The sequence below is a fragment of the Bombina bombina genome, chromosome 4 (genome assembly GCF_027579735.1).
Source record: "Bombina bombina isolate aBomBom1 chromosome 4, aBomBom1.pri, whole genome shotgun sequence".
Classification (NCBI taxonomy): Eukaryota; Metazoa; Chordata; class Amphibia; order Anura; family Bombinatoridae; genus Bombina; species Bombina bombina.
Window position 1 is genome coordinate 56,042,404 of NC_069502.1, and position 17,143 is coordinate 56,059,546.

General features: G+C 37.7%; 1 protein-coding gene across 1 annotated transcript in view; it reads right to left on the reverse strand.

Annotated features, from left to right (window-relative positions):
* Nucleotides 1-3,328: 3,328 nt before the first annotated feature.
* Nucleotides 3,329-17,143, reverse strand: part of LOC128656862 (vomeronasal type-2 receptor 26-like) — a 109,329-nt gene continuing 95,514 nt past the window's right edge. Inside the window, exon 5 of the mRNA XM_053711028.1 lies at nt 3,329-4,224. Within this exon, the coding sequence (XP_053567003.1) occupies nt 3,329-4,224 (896 nt within the window). The remainder of the gene's footprint in view (nt 4,225-17,143) is intronic.

The following is a 17,143-nucleotide window of genomic DNA, read 5'->3' on the forward strand; positions in this document are numbered from 1 at the left end:
TCCATGCATAAGGCTACCGAAGGGAATGATTGTGACTGAAGGTTTCGACAAGCTGAAATCAATTTTAGACGTCTCTTGTCTGTTAAAGACAGAGTCATGGACACTGAATCTATCTGGAAACCCAGAAAGGTCACCCTTGTCTGAGGAATCAATGAACTTTTTGGTAAATTGATCCTCCAACCATGATCTTGAAGAAACAACACAAGTCGATTCGTATGAGATTCTGCTAAATGTAAAGACTGAGCAAGTACCAAGATATCGTCCAAATAAGGAAATACCACAATACCCTGTTCTCTGATTACAGACAGAAGGGCACCGAGAACCTTTGTAAAAATTCTTGGAGCTGTAGCTAGGCCAAACGGCAGACCCACAAACTGGTAATGCTTGTCCAGAAAATAGAATCTCAGGAACTGATAATGATCTGGATGAATCGGAATATGCAGATATGCATCCTGTAAATCTATCGTGGACATATAATGCCCTTGCTGAACAAAAGGCAAGATAGTCCTTACAGTTACCATTTTGAACGTAGGTATCCTTACATAACGATTCAATATTTTTAGATCCAGAACTGGTCTGAAGGAATTCTCCTTCTTTGGTACAATGAAGAGATTTGAATAAAACCCCATCCCCTGTTCCGGAACTGGAACTGGCATAATTACTTCAGCCAACTCTAGATCTGAAACACAATTCAGAAATGCTTGAGCTTTCACTGGATTTACTGGGACACGGGAAATAAAAAATCTCTTTGCAGGAGGTCTCATCTTGAAACCAATTCTGTACCCTTCTGAAACAATATTCTGAATCCAAAGATTGTGAACAGAATTGAACCAAATTTCTTTGAAAAAACGTAACCTGCCCCCTACCAGCTGAGCTGGAATGAGGGCCGCACCTTCATGTGGACTTAGAAGCAGGCTTTGCCTTTCTAGCAGGCTTGGATTTATTCCAGACTGGAGATGGTTTCCAAACTGAAACTGCTCCTGAGGATGAAGGATTAGGCTTTTGTTCTTTGTTGAAACGAAAGGAACGAAAACGATTATTAGCCCTGTTTTTACCCTTAGATTTTTTATCCTGTGGTAAAAAAGTTCCTTTCCCACCAGTAACAGTTGAGATAATAGAATCCAACTGAGAACCAAATAATTTGTTACCCTGGAAAGAAATGGAAAGTAGAGTTGATTTAGAAGCCATATCAGCATTCCAAGTCTTAAGCCACAAAGCTCTTCTAGCTAAAATAGCTAGAGACATAAACCTGACATCAACTCTAATAATATCAAAAATGGCATCACAGATAAAATTATTTGCATGCTGAAGAAGAATAATAATATTATGAGAATCATGATCTGTTACTTGTTGCGCTAAAGTTTCCAACCAAAAAGTTGAAGCTGCAGCAACATCAGCCAATGATATAGCAGGTCTAAGAAGATTACCTGAACACAGATAAGCTTTTCTTAGAAAGGATTCAATTTTCCTATCTAAAGGATCCTTAAATGAAGTACCATCTGACGTAGGAATAGTAGTACGTTTAGCAAGGGTAGAAATAGCCCCATCAACTCTAGGGATTTTGTCCCAAAATTCTAATCTGTCAGACGGCACAGGATATAATCGCTTAAAACGTTTAGAATTAGTAAATTAATTACCCAATTTATCCCATTCCTTGGAAATTACTTCAGAAATAGCATTAGGAACAGGAAAAACTTCTGGAATAACCACAGGAGATTTAAATACCTTATCTAAACGTTTAGAATTAGTATCAAGAGGACCAGAATCCTCTATTTCTAAAGCAATTAGTACTTCTTTAAGTAAAGAACGAATAAATTCCATTTTAAATAAATATGAAGATTTATCAGCATCAATCTCTGAGACAGAATCCTCTGAACCAGAAGAATCATCAGAATCAGAATGATGATGTTCATTTAAAAATTCATCTGTAGGGAGAGAAGTTTTAAAAGATTTTTTATGTTTACTAGAAGGAGAAATAACAGACATAGCCTTCTTGATGGATTCAGAAACAAAATCTCTTATGTTATCAGGAACATTCTGCACCTTAGATGTTGAAGGAACTGCAACAGGCAATGGTACTTTACTAAAGGAAATATTATCTGCATTAACAAGTTTGTCATGACAATTAATACAAACAACAGCCGGAGGAATAGCTACCAAAAGTTTACAGCAGATACACTTAGCTTTGGTAGGTCCAGCACTAGACAGCGATTTTCCTGAAGTATCTTCTGACTCAGATGCAACGTGAGACATCTTGCAATATGTAAGAGAAAAAACAACTTATAAAGCAAAATTGATCAAATTCCTTAAATGACAGTTTCAGGAATGGGAAAAAATGCCAAAGAACAAGCTTCTAGCAACCAGAAGCAATGAAAAATGAGACTTAAATAATGTGGAGACAAAAGCGACGCCCATATTTTTTTAGCGCCAAATAAGACGCCCACATTATTTGGTGCCTAAATGCTTTTGGCACCAAAAATGACGCCACTTCCGGAACGACGACATTTTTGGCGCAAAATAACGTCAAAAAATGACGCAACTTCCGGCGACACGTATGACGCCGGAAACGGAAAAGATTTTTTGCGCCAAAAAAGTCAGCGCCAAGAATGACGCAATAAAATGAAGCATTTTCAGCCCCCGCGAGCCTAACAGCCCAAAGGGAAAAAAGAGTCAAATTTTTGAAGGTAAGAAAAAATGATTAATTCAAATGCATTATCCCAAATAGGAAACTGACTGTCTGAAAATAAGGAATGTTGAACATTCTGAGTCAAGGCAAATAAATGTTTGAATACATATATTTAGAACTTTATAAACAAAGTGCCCAACCATAGCTTAGAGTGTCACAGAAAATAAGATTTACTTACCCCAGGACACTCATCTACATGTTTGTAGAAAGCCAAACCAGTACTGAAACGAGAATCAGTAGAGGTAATGGTATATAAATAAGAGTATATCGTCGATATGAAAAGGGAGGTAAGAGATGAATCTCTACGACCGATAACAGAGAACCTATGAAATAGACCCCGTAGAAGGAGATCACTGCATTCAAATAAGCAATACTCTCCTCACATCCCTCTGACATTCACTGCACGCTGAGAGGAAAACCGGGCTCCAACTTGCTGCGGAGCGCATATCAACGTAGAATCTAGCACAAACTTACTTCACCACCTCCATAGGAGGCAAAGTTTGTAAAACTGAATTGTGGGTGTGGTGAGGGGTGTATTTATAGGCATTTTGAGGTTTGGGAAACTTTGCCCCTCCTGGTAGGAATGTATATCCCATACGTCACTAGCTCATGGACTCTTGCTAATTACATGAAAGAAATGTGTCATTTTCGAAGAACAGTTTGCTGTGGGTTTAGATCTGATCTAATATAAATAATGTAGCACTTGGGAAAAAATATACAGCCTAGAAGACCTGACCCAGAAACAATGATGGCAAATATCTCTACAGCTACAGTCTTCCTACCCTTTGTGCTCAGATAGGCAGGAATGAATGATATCCACACACTACAGAATAACAGCATACTGAAGGTTATATTTTTAGCCTCATTAAACCTATCTGGGAAATCTTTAGCTATAAAAGCAATGAGAAAGCTCAAGGAAGCTAGAATCCCCATATAGAAGACTACACAGAAGAACATAGAGACAGAACCTTCATTACACACCAGAATAATCTTCCCATATTCACTATAAGTATCAGATTCTGGGAATGGAGGAAAAGAAACTAACCAACCAAAACAAATCATGGTCTCTCCCAAAGAGCAAATAACAACCACACTGTTTGAAAGTCTGTGTCCTAACCATTTTATCAGCTTACTATTTGGTTTTGTGGCCTTAAAGGCAATGACAACAGTGATAGTTTTAGCCAACACAGATGATAAAGCAACAGTAAAAGCAATCCCAAACACAGACTGACGAAGCATACAGCTTATATGTGTTGGTTGACCGATGAAGAGTAGGGTGCAGAGGAAGCAGATTGTAATAGATACTAGGAGAATGCAGCTTATATGCCGATTATTGGCTTTCACTATTGGAGTGTTCCGGTACTTGATAAAGATCACAAGAATGGCAACAGTTATTAGAGAAAGTAGAAAAGCAAAGAATGTAATGATGCAACCCAAAGGTTCCGTAAAAGAAAGAAATTCTATGTCCTTAGGGATGCAGCTGTTTCTTTCTTTATTAGACCACTGATCTTCTGGGCACATTATACAGTTTACAGCATCTGCAACCAAAGAAATACAAATATATTATATATACTGTACACTAAACAATGAAAGATATCACATTGAAAAAAGAAAAGTTTGAATAGTTTAGGATAAAATGCAATATGATTAGCTATCTTTAAATTAGTTCACATATAATAAAGGTATGTTTTCAATTAAACTTAAAAGTAATAGAAAATAGTATTATTCATTAAAAATCTAAATTGATAGCAGCCAAATTATGGATTATAATATACACAATGCAAATTCACAATAGCCATATTTTTTATAAAATCAAACGAGGTCCATTTCCATTTTAGTAAAATAAAGTGACACCATTTTTTTTGTAGTGTATGTATGGTATGTTTGGATCACAACACAAATATCCATTTTTGCATAATAGTTCACATTGTAGTGATTTCTTATGGATAACTAAACTCAAGAGAGGATGACCTAAGTTGCTATGACACCGCTACATATCTTAGATATCAAAGCTAAATACCTGTACTTATAATGTCCCCCACTGCAATAAAAATATCCACTACTTATCTACCCTTTGACTTTTATTAAAGGGACATTAAACACTTTGATATGGTAATGTAAAATTATATATATATATACAGTATATAAAGGTCTGCAATATACTTTAATTATTTATTTTGTCCCCTTTTGCTGTAAATCTATTCTGAAATTGTGAGCTTTTCAGTTTCTGTTAGAAGTGGAAGTGCAGAGCACTGTTATATTCCACACAGCCATTGGTTGCACACTCTAGTGACCTATTTATAACTGTCCCTAATTGGTTACAGCAGAGAAAGTAACCTAAGTTACAACATGGCAGCTCCTAATGTTTTATATTTAAACAGCTAAAGAAACTTTAAAAAAAAAAATTTGCATGTTACTCTCTGCCTAATCTTTCTTTGAAGGCATCATTCTATCTAGCATTTTCTTAGACCTAGATTTGGAGTTTGGCGTTAGCCGTGAAAACCAGCGTTAGAGGCTCCTAATGCTGGTTTTAGGCTACCGCCGGTATTTGGAGTCACTCAAAATAGGGTCTAACGCTCACTTTTCAGCCGCGACTTTTCCATACCGCAGATCCCCTTACGTCAATTGCGTATCCTATCTTTTCAATGGGATTTTTCTAACTCCGGTATTTAGAGTCATTTTTGAAGTGAGCGTTAGACATCTAACGACAAAACTCCAGCCGCAGGAAAAAAGTCAGTAGTTAAGAGCTTTCTGGGCTAACGCCGGTTTCTAAAGCTCTTAACTACTGTACTCTAAAGTACACTAACACCCATAAACTACCTATGTACCCCTAAACCGAGGTCCCCCCACATCGCCGACACTTGAATAAATTTTTTTAACCCCTAATCTGCCGACCGCCACCTACGTTATCCTTATGTACCCCTAATCTGCTCCCCCTAACACCGCCGACCCCTGTATTATATTTATTAACCCCTAACCTGACCCTCTCAACGTCGCCTCCATCTGCCTACACTTATTAACCCCTAATCTGCTGACCGCAAAGCGCCGCCACCTACGTTATCCTTATGTACCCCTAATCTGCTGCCCCTAACACCGCCGACCCCTATATTTATTAACCCCTAATCTGCCCCCCTTAACGTCGCCTCCACCTGCCTACACTTATTAACCCCTAATCTGCCGACCGGACCTGAGCGCTACTATAATAAAGTTATTAACCCCTAATCCGCCTCACTAACCCTATAATAAATAGTATTAACCCCTAATCTGCCCTCCCTAACATCGCCGACACTTAACTTCAATTATTAACCCCTAATCTGCCGACTGGAGCTCACCGCTACTCTAATAAATGTATTAACCCCTAAAGCTAAGTCTAACCCTAACACTAACACCCCCCTAAGTTAAATATAATTTACATCTAATGAAATTAATTAACTCTTATTAAATAAATTATTCCTATTTAAAGATAAATACTTACCTGTAAAATAAATCCTAATATAGCTACAATATAAATTATAATTATATTATAGCTATTTTAGGATTTATATTTATTTTACAGGTAACTTTGTATTTATTTTAACCAGGTACAATAGCTATTAAATAGTTAAGAACTATTTAATAGCTAAAATAGTTAAAATAATTACAAAATTACCTGTAAAATAAATACTAACCTAAGTTACAATTAAACGTAACACTACACTATCAATAAATTAATTAAATAAACTACCTACAATTACCTACAATTAACCTAACACTACACTATCAATAAATTAATTAAATACAATTCCTACAACAATTTTAAACTAATTACACCTACTCTAAGCCCCCTAATAAAATAACAAAGCCCCCCAAAATAAAAAAATGCCCTACCCTATTCTAAATTACTAAAGTTCAAAACTCTTTAACCTTACCAGCCCTGAACAGGGCCCTTTGCGGGGCATGCCCCAAAGAATTCAGCTCTTTTGCCTGTAAAAAAAAACATACAATACCCCCCCCAACATTACAACCCACCACCCACATACCCCTAATCTAACCCAAACCCCCCTTAAATAAACCTAACACTAAGCCCCTGAAGATCTTCCTACCTTATCTTCACCCTGCCAGGTTCACTGATCCGTCCTGAAGAGCTCCTCCGATGTCCTGATCCAAGCCCAAGCGGGGGGCTGAAGAGGTCCATGATGCGGCTGAAGTCTTCATCCAAGCGGGAGCTGAAGAGGTCCATGATCCGGATGAAGTCTTCATCCAAGCAGGAGCTGAAGAGGTCCATGATCCGGATGAAGTCTTCTATCAACTGCATCTTCAATCTTCTTTCTTCCGGATCCATCTTGCAGACCTCCGACGCAGAACATCCTCTTCTCCCGACGCCTACTAGCCGAATGACGGTTCCTTTAAGGGACATCATCCAAGATGGCGTCCCTCGAATTCTGATTGGCTGATAGGATTCTATCAGCCAATCGGAATTAAGGTAGGAATATTCTGATTGGCTGATGGAATCAGCCAATCAGAATCAAGTTCAATCCGATTGGCTGATCCAATCAGCCAATCAGATTGAGCTTGCATTCTATTGGCTGTTCCGATCAGCCAATAGAATGCAAGCTCAATCTGATTGGCTGATTGGATCAGCCAATCGGATTGAACTTGATTCTGATTGGCTGATTCCATCAGCCAATCAGAATATTCCTACCTTAATTCCGATTGGCTGATAGAATCCTATCAGCCAATCGGAATTCAAGGGACGCCATCTTGGATGACGTCCCTTAAAGGAACCGTCATTCGGCTAGTAGACGTCGGGAGAAGAGGATGTTCCGCGTCGGAGGTCTGCAAGATGGATCCGGAAGAAAGAAGATTGAAGATGCAGTTGATAGAAGACTTCATCCGGATCATGGACCTCTTCAGCTCCCGCTTGGATGAAGACTTCATCCGGATCATGGACCTCTTCAGCTCCCGCTTGGATGAAGACTTCAGCCGGATCATGGACCTCTTCAGCCCCCCGCTTGGGCTTGGATCAGGACATCGGAGGAGCTCTTCAGGACGGATCGGTGAACCTGGCAGGGTGAAGATAAGGTAGGAAGATCTTCAGGGGCTTAGTGTTAGGTTTATTTAAGGGGGGTTTGGGTTAGATTAGGGGTATGTGGGTGGTGGGTTGTAATGTTGGGGGGGGGGTATTGTATGTTTTTTTTTACAGGCAAAAGAGCTGAACTTCTTGGGGCATGCCCCGCAAAGGGCCCTGTTCAGGGCTGGTAAGGTTAAAGAGCTTTGAACTTTAGTAATTTAGAATAGGGTAGGACATTTTTTTATTTTGGGGGGCTTTGTTATTTTATTAGGGGGCTTAGAGTAGGTGTAATTAGTTTAAAATTGTAGTAATATTTTTCTTATGTTTGTAAATATTTTTTTATTTTTTGTAACTTAGTTCTTTTTTATTTTTTGTACTTTAGCTAGTTTATTTAATTGTATTTATTTGCAGGAATTGTATTTAATTAATTTATTGATAGTGTAGTGTTAGGTTAATTGTAGGTAATTGTAGGTAGTTTATTTAATTAATTTATTGATAGTGTAGTGTTAGGTTTAATTGTAACTTAGGTTAGTATTTATTTTACAGGTAATTTTGTAATTATTTTAACTATTTTAGCTATTAAATAGTTCTTAACTATTTAATAGCTATTGTACCTGGTTAAAATAAATACAAAGTTACCTGTAAAATAAATATTAATCCTAAAATAGCTATAATATAATTATAATTTATATTGTAGCTATATTAGGATTTATTTTACAGGTAAGTATTTATCTTTAAATAGGAATAATTTATTTAATAAGAGTTAATTAATTTCGTTAGATGTAAATTATATTTAACTTAGGGGGGTGTTAGTGTTAGGGTTAGACTTAGCTTTAGGGGTTAATACATTTATTAGAGTAGCGGTGAGCTCCATTCGGCAGATTAGGGGTTAATAATTGAAGTTAGGTGTCGGCGATGTTAGGGAGGGCAGATTAGGGGTTAATACTATTTATTATAGGGTTAGTGAGGTGGATTAGGGGTTAATAACTTTATTATAGTAGCGCTCAGGTCCGCTCGGCAGATTAGGGGTTAATAAGTGTAGGCAGGTGGAGGCAACGTTGTGGGGGGCAGATTAGGGGTTAATAAATATAATATAGGGGTCGGCGATGTTAGGGAAGCAGATTAGGGGTACATAGGGATAATGTAAGTAGCGGCGGTTTACGGAGCGGTAGATTAGGGGTTAATAATAATATGCAGGGGTCAGCGATAGCGGGGGCGGCAGATTAGGGGTTAATAAGTGTAAGGTTAGGGGTGTTTAGACTCGGGGTACATGTTAGAGTGTTAAGTGCAGACGTAGGAAGGGTTACCGCATAGCAAACAATGGGGCTGCGTTAGGAGCTGAACGCGGCTTTTTTGCAGGTGTTTGGTTTTTTTTCAGCTCAAACAGCTCCATTGTTTCCTATGGGGGAATCGTGCACGAGCACGTTTTTGAGGCTGGCCGCTTGCGTAAGCAACTCTGGTATCGAGAGTTGAAGCTGCGTTAAAAATGCTCTACGCTCCTTTTTTGGAGCCTAACGCAGCCATTCTGTGGACTCTCAATACCAGAGTTATTTTTATGGTGCGGCCAGAAAAAAGCCGGCGTTAGTTTTTCGGGTCGTTACCGACAAAACTCCAAATCTTGCCGTTAGTGTTTAATGTCCCTTTAAAGGGATTTAAAACCCAACATTTTTCTGTTGTTATTCAGACAGAACATACAATTTTATAAAGTTTCTAATTTACTTCTATTATCAAATATGCTTCGTTCCCATTATATTATTTACTGACGAGATACCTAGGTAGGCTTCTGCAGCACTTATGGCATAGTGCTGTAATACGCACTGTGGTGAACGTGTTTGGAATTTGTGCTTAGGAAGGCGCATTCCCTATAAAAACACGCTCACAAAGGAAATACCTCATTTTGAACATATTGTTTGCAGATACAATATTGCAGAGTAGTAGTTTCATGCTTTACAGCTTCAGTACTGGTAAAATTCAGTAAAAAAAACTCAACAAAAATCACTGCACCACATATACCATAAAAAAACAATCAGCTAGATTACAATTCTGTGCGTTCATCTTTTAACGCTGAAAATATGGTATTTTCAGCGTTAAAACAGCACCGCAGCCATTACAAGTCTTGTCGGTATAGGTGTACTCAAAGCCTTTTAGCCTGTAATGCAACGTCAGTACCGCACTCGTAAAAATTTCATTTTTTTATAGGATTCCCATAGTGCTGGTATTACGAGTTTTGCGTTCTGGCTAAAAAAACGGCGTTACAGCCTAAAACGACAAGATCCAAAACGCCATCTAAAGTAAGTAGTTATAAGTTTTACGCTACAAATCTGTAAAATAAAACACATAACTAAAGTGTTGCAAAGTACAATAAACACCTATAAACTACTTAATAACTATATTAAACTTATTAACCCATAATCTGCCGCTCCCGACATCGTCGCCACTAAAAATAATTATTATCTGCCGGTGAGATGGCTGGCCTAACCCTACCCGCCCCAGTACTTTATAAAGTGAACACGGTAGTTAGTGACATGGTCCAGCCCTCCCCCTGTACTGTATATTAGGGTTGCCACCCTTCCCTTAAAATACAGAACACTTATGAGTTACACATGCTGCAGGGTGTACAGGGAGGAATATGAATAGTGCTGTCCAGAAACACAATACATGTTCCTCCCTGCACACCCTGCAGCATGTGTAACTAATAAGTATCAAGGAAAGCATATCTGAGGTGGCAACCCTAACTGTATATAGTGGTACTGTATAGTGACACTGTTTGCCCCCTGCCCCCTCATGCTGTTTTTTGTGCAACTTTTTATTTGAACATAACAGTTAACCAGAGCTCTGAATTAGCGCTAACCCAACGTGCATTCAATTCAACACTCACATGATATCAGTGCAGGCAGTGGCAGAGGTTGGGACCTCTGCACCCCCTGTAGTTTCGCCCCTGGTTAAACAGCTCTTTTACCTGTAAAAAAATACAAAGACCCCCAACAGTAAAACCCACCACTCAACCAACCCCCAAAATAAAAAACCTAACTCTAACAAAAACCTAAGCTACCCATTGCCATGAAAAGGGCATTTGGATGGGCATTGCCCTTAAATTGGCATTTAGCTCTTTTACATGCCCAAAACCGAATCTAAAATAAAAATCCACCCAAAAAAACCTGTTTAAATCAGCCAATAGGTAAAAAAAAGAATTCTTTTTTGGGGATATGTTTATTCCGTGATTCTGATGCTTGGCAACATTTGACAAAGGTGTTGAAACAACACCGAAACGTTATGTTTGTTATTTGATGTCTTTTAAGATGAATTAAAGATTTTGCATATTGTGCTAAAGAACAGTGAGTGCCTTCTCTTTAAAGAGGACTATATATCTATCTATCTATCTATCTATCTATCTATCTATCTATCTATCTATCTATCTATCTATCTATCTATCTATGAATATATATAAATATATATATATATATATATATATATATATATATATATATATATAGACACATACATACATACATACACATATTTAGACATGTATATGTATGTATCTCTATGTTAAAGCCTTTGCCTGCCTGAGACCTCATATCTTCGAGCCTTAATTACGTTTTTTTGTAACATTTTTTAAAATAATTTATTAGATGGTGTTATTATGAGTGTAACTGTACTTTTTAATATATTTTTGATGTTTTTTGTGCAACTTTTTAGTTGAACATAACAGTTAACCAGAGCTCTGAAGTAGCGCTAACCCAACGCGCATTCATTTCAATTGAACTAAAGCGATTGCGTTTACTTTCAACTTTTAATATGTGCGCAACTCATGACAAACGCAAACAAGCGCAATAAACCAGATATCACTCACATGCAAATTTGGCCTTAAGTCTCTTAATAGACAAAACATTTTTGGCTAGATTACGAGTTTTGCGTTATGAGGGGTGCAGTGCTAACTTGCACGTTATTGTCACCGCTCACTTACCTACAGCGCTGGTATTACAGGTTTTCCTAAACCCGGCGTTAAAAGTCAAGAAGTGAGCGTAGAGCAAAATTGTGCTCCACACCGCGCTCCAATACCAGCGCTGCTTAAGCCAGCAGTAAACTGGTTGTACGTGCTCATGCACGATTTCCCCATAGACATCAATGGGGAGAGCCGGCTGAAAAAAAGCCTAACACCTGCAATAAAGCAGCGTAAAGCTCTGTAACGCAGCCCCATTGATTCCTATGGGGAAACTAAATTTATGTTTACACCTAACACCCTAACATGAACCCTGAGTCTAAAAACCCCTAATCTTACACTTATTAACCCCTAATCTGCCGCCCCCTACATCACTGACACCTACATTATACTTATTAACCCCTAATATGCCGCTCCAGACATCGCCGACACCTACATTATACTTATTAAACGCTAATCTGCCATCCCCAACATCGCCGACACCTACATTATATTTATTAACCCCTAATCTCCTGCCCCCAATGTCGCTGCAACCTACCTACCCTTATTATCCCCTAACCTGCCGCCCGCCACTATACTAAAGTTATTAACCCCTAAACCTAAGTCTAATCCTAACCCTAACAGCCCCTAACTTAAATATAATTAAAATTAATCTAACTAAAAATTCCTATCATTAACTAAATAATGCCTATTTAAAACAAAATACCTATAAAATAAACCCTAAGCTAGCTACAATATAACTAATAGTTACATTATAGCTAGCTTAGGGTTTATTTTTATTTTACAGGCAAGTTTGTATTTATTTTAACTAGGTAGAATAGTTACTAAATATTTATTAACTATTTACTAACTACCTAGCTAAAATAAATACAAATTTACCTGTAAAATAAAACCTAACCCTAGTTACACTAACACCTAACCTTACAGTACAATTAAATAAATTACCTAAATTAAATACAATTAACAAAATTAAATACAAATACCTAAATTACAAAAAAACAAACACTAAATTACAAAAAATAAAAAAACAAATTACAAAGAAATCAGCTCTTTTACCTGTAAAAAAAAAATACAAAAAACCCCCCAACAGTAAAACCCACCACCCACACATCCAAACCCCCCAAATAAAAACCTAACTAAAAAAACCTAAGCTCCCCATTGCCCTGAAAAGGGAATTTGGATGGGTATTGCCCTTAAAAGGGCATTTAGCTCTATTGCTGCCCAAACCCTAACCTAAAAAAACCCCACCCAATAAACCCTTAAAAAATCCTAACACTTACAGTTTTAAAGAGCCGACATCCATCCTCAACGAATCCGGGAGAAGTCCTCAACGAAGCAGCAAGAAGTCCTCAATGAAGCTGGGAGAAATCCTCAACGAAGTGGCAAGAAGTCCTCAACAAATTCAGGAGGAGTCCTCAACGAAGCGGCAAGAAGTCCTCAACGAAGTCAGGAGAAGTCTTCATCCAGACGGCATCTTCTATCTTCATCCATCCGGCGCGGAGCGGGTCCATCTTCAAGACATCCTGCGCGGAGAATCCTCTTCTGACGACAACTACCTGACGAATGAAGGTTCCTTTAAGTGATGTCATCCAAGATGGCGTCCCCTAGATTCCGATTGGCTGATAGAATTCAATCAGCCAATCAGAATTAAGGTTGAAAAAATCCTATTGGCTGATGCAATCAGCCAATAGGATTGAACTTCGATCCTATTGGTTGATCCAATCAGCCAATAGGATTGAGCTTGCATTCTATTGGCTGATTGGAACAGCCAATAGAATGCAAGCTCAATCCTATTGACTGATTAGATCAGCCAATATGATAGAAGCTCAATCCTATTGGATGATTGCATCAGCCAATAGGATTTTTTCAACCTTAATTCCGATTGGCTGATAGAATTCTATCAGCCAATCTGAATCTAAGGGACGCCATCTTGGATGACGTCACTTAAAGGAACCTTCATTCGCTGGGTAGTCGTTGGAAGAAGAGAATGCTCCGCGCTGGATGTCTTGAAGATGGACCCACTCCACGCCGGATGGATGAAGATAGATGATGCTGTCTGGATGAAGACTTCTGCCCGTCTGGAGGACCACTTCTCCCGGCTTGGATGAAGACTTCTCCCGACTTTGTTGAGGATTTCTTGCCGCTTCGTTGAGGACTTCTCCCGGCTTCGTTGAGGATGGATGTCGGCTCTTCAAAACTGTAAGTGGATCTTCAGGGGTTAGTGCTAGGTTTTTTTAAGGGTTTATTGGGTGGGATTTATTTTTAGGTTAGGGTTTGGGCAGCAATAGAGCTAAATGCCCTTTTAAGGGCAATGCCTATCCAAATGCCCTTTTCAGGGCAATGGGGAGCTTAGGTTTTTTTAGTTAAGTTTTTATTTGGAGGGTTTAGTTGTGTGGGTAGTGGCTTTTACTGTTGGGGGGTTGTTTGTATTTTTTTTTTACAGGTGAAAGAGCTGATTTCTTTGGGGCAATGCCCTGCAAAAGGCCCTTTTAAGGGCTATTGGTAGTTTAGTTTAGGCTAGGTTTTTTTTTATTTTGAGGGGGCTTTTTTATTTTGATAGGGCTATTAGATTAGGTGTAATTAGTTTAAATATCATGCAATTTGTTTTTTATTTTTTGGAATTTAGTATTTGTTTGTTTTTGTAATTTAGGTATTTGTATTTATTTTTGTTAATTGTATTTAATTTAGGTAATATTCTACCTAGTTAAAATAAATATAAACTTGCCTGTAAAATAAAAATAAACCCTAAGCTAGCTACAATGTAACTTTTAGTTATATTGTAGCTAGCTTAGGGTTTATTTTACAGGTATCTATACACTGATGAGTTTATTGCACAGTATAATAATGATCATTATCTATACACTAATGAGTATGCTGCACAGTATAATAATGATGAGTATATAGATACTGAGGAGTAAGCTGCACATTATAATAATGATGAGTATCTATACACTAATGAGAATGCTGCACAGTATAAAAATAATCATTATCTATACACTGATGAGTATTTTGCACAGTTTAATAATGATGAGTATGTATACACTGAGGAGTAAGCTGCACATTATAATAATGATGAGTATCTATACACTGAGGAGTATGCTATGCAGTGTAATGATTTAATTATCTATATACTGAAGAGTATGCTACGCAGTATAACAATGTGAGTATCTAAACACTGATGAGTATGCTGTGCAGTATAATGATGTGAGTATCTGTACACTGAATAGTATGCTGTGCAGTAAAATTATGATGAGTATCTATACACTAAATGAGTATGCTGAACAGTATAATGATGTGAGTATCTATACACTCATGAGTATGCTGTGCAGTATAATGATGTGGGTATCTATACACTGATTAGTATGCTGTGCAGTATAATGATGTGAGTATCTATACACTGATGAGTATGCTACACAGTATAATAATGATGATTATCTATACACTGATGAGTATGCTGCACAGTAAAATAATGATTAGTATCTATACACTGTTGCGTATGCTGCAGAGTATAATGATGATGAGTATCTATACACTGATGAGTATGCTGAACTGTATAATGGTGATGAGTATCTATACATTGATGATTATGCTGTGCAGTATAATGATGATGAGTATCTATACACATGAGTATGCTGAACTGTATAATGGTGATGAGTATCTATACACTGATGATTATGCTGTGCAGTATAATGATGTGAGTATCTATACACTGATGAGTATACTACACAGTATAATAATGATGAAAATCTATACACTGATGAGTATGCTGCACTGTATAATGATGTGAGTATCTATACACTGATAAGTGTGCTGCACATTATAATGATGTGTGTCCATACAGTGATGAGTATGCTGTGCAGTATAATGATGTGAGTTTCTATATACTGATGAGTAAACTGTGCAGTATTATGATGTGAGTATCTGTACACTGATGAGTATAGTGTTCAGTATAATGATGTGAGTATCTTATCTTTATACTGCTGAGTATGATGTGCAGTATTATGATATATATATATATATATATATATACTAGCTGATAACCGCGGCTTCACTCGCGTGGATGTTGTATTTTGTAAAAAATAGCGAAGAAAGCGACCACTCACAACGACATGTGCCTCACGTGTGTGCCCATTTGGGTTGCACACTCGCTGACATAAACGTCTTGAGTTTTTGTTAATTCTCTTCGCAAGATTACAAGTTGTGCGTTACGGTTTTAACTCTGAAAAAAATGGCCATTTCAGTGTAAAAACAGTAACGCAGCCATTACGAGTCTTGTCGGTATAGTTGTACCGCAAGCATTTTAGCCTGTAACACAACGTCAATCGCACATTCAAAAAATGACGTTTGTGCGTGGAATTCCATAGCGCTGGTTTTACAGGTTGTGCGATGAGGCTAAAATGCTTGCGTTTCAGCCTATACCGTCACAATCTGTTCCACTATCTGAAAGCATTAGTTATGAGTTTAGCGCAGCAACAATGTTTCATAAAAATAAAAATTAAATGTTACAAAGTACACTAACACCCATAAACTACCTATTAACCCCTATTCCGCCGCCCTCCCGCATTGCAAACACTATTTAAAACTGATTAACCCCTAATCTGCCGCTCCCGACATCGTCACCACTAATAAAAATTATTAACCCCTATTCTACTGCTCCCCGACATCGCCGCCACTATAATGAAGTTATTAACCCCTATTCCCCCGCACCCCAACATCACCGACATTATAATAAAGCTATTATCCCCTATTTTGCCGCTCCACGACATCGCCATCACTAAATTAAGTTATTAACCCCTAAACCTCTGGCCTCCCACATCATCACCACTAAATAAACCTATTAATCCCTAAACCACCAGCCCCCCACATTGCAAAAAACTAAATTAAACTATTAACCCCTAAACATAACAACCCCCTAACTTTCAATTAAAATTACAATATCCCTATCTTAAAATAAATAGAAACTTACCTGTGAAATTGAAAAAACCTAAGTTTAAGCTATAAATTAACCTAACATAACTATTATACTAAAATAACTACCAATTAAATAAACTAAATTAAATAATAAAAAAAACTAACACTATAAAAAATTACAAAAAATAAAAATTACTAAATTACAAAAAATAACAAAGACTAAATTACGAAAAATAACAAACAAACACCTAGATTACGAGTTTTGCTTTAGAGGATATGCGGTGTTAACGAGCAGTTTATGCTCACCGCTCACTTACAGACAGCGCTGGTATTACGGGTTTTTACAAACCTGGCGTTAACCGCAAAAAAGTGATCGTAGAGCAAAATTTTGCTCCACATCTCACCTCAATACCAGAGCTGCTTATGTTAGCGGTAAGCTGGCTGAACGTGCTAGTGCACGATTTCCCCATAGGAATCAATGGGGGAGAGCCGGCTGAAAAAAAAAAGCAGCGTTTAGCTCCTAACGCCGCCCCATTGATTCCTATGGGGAAAA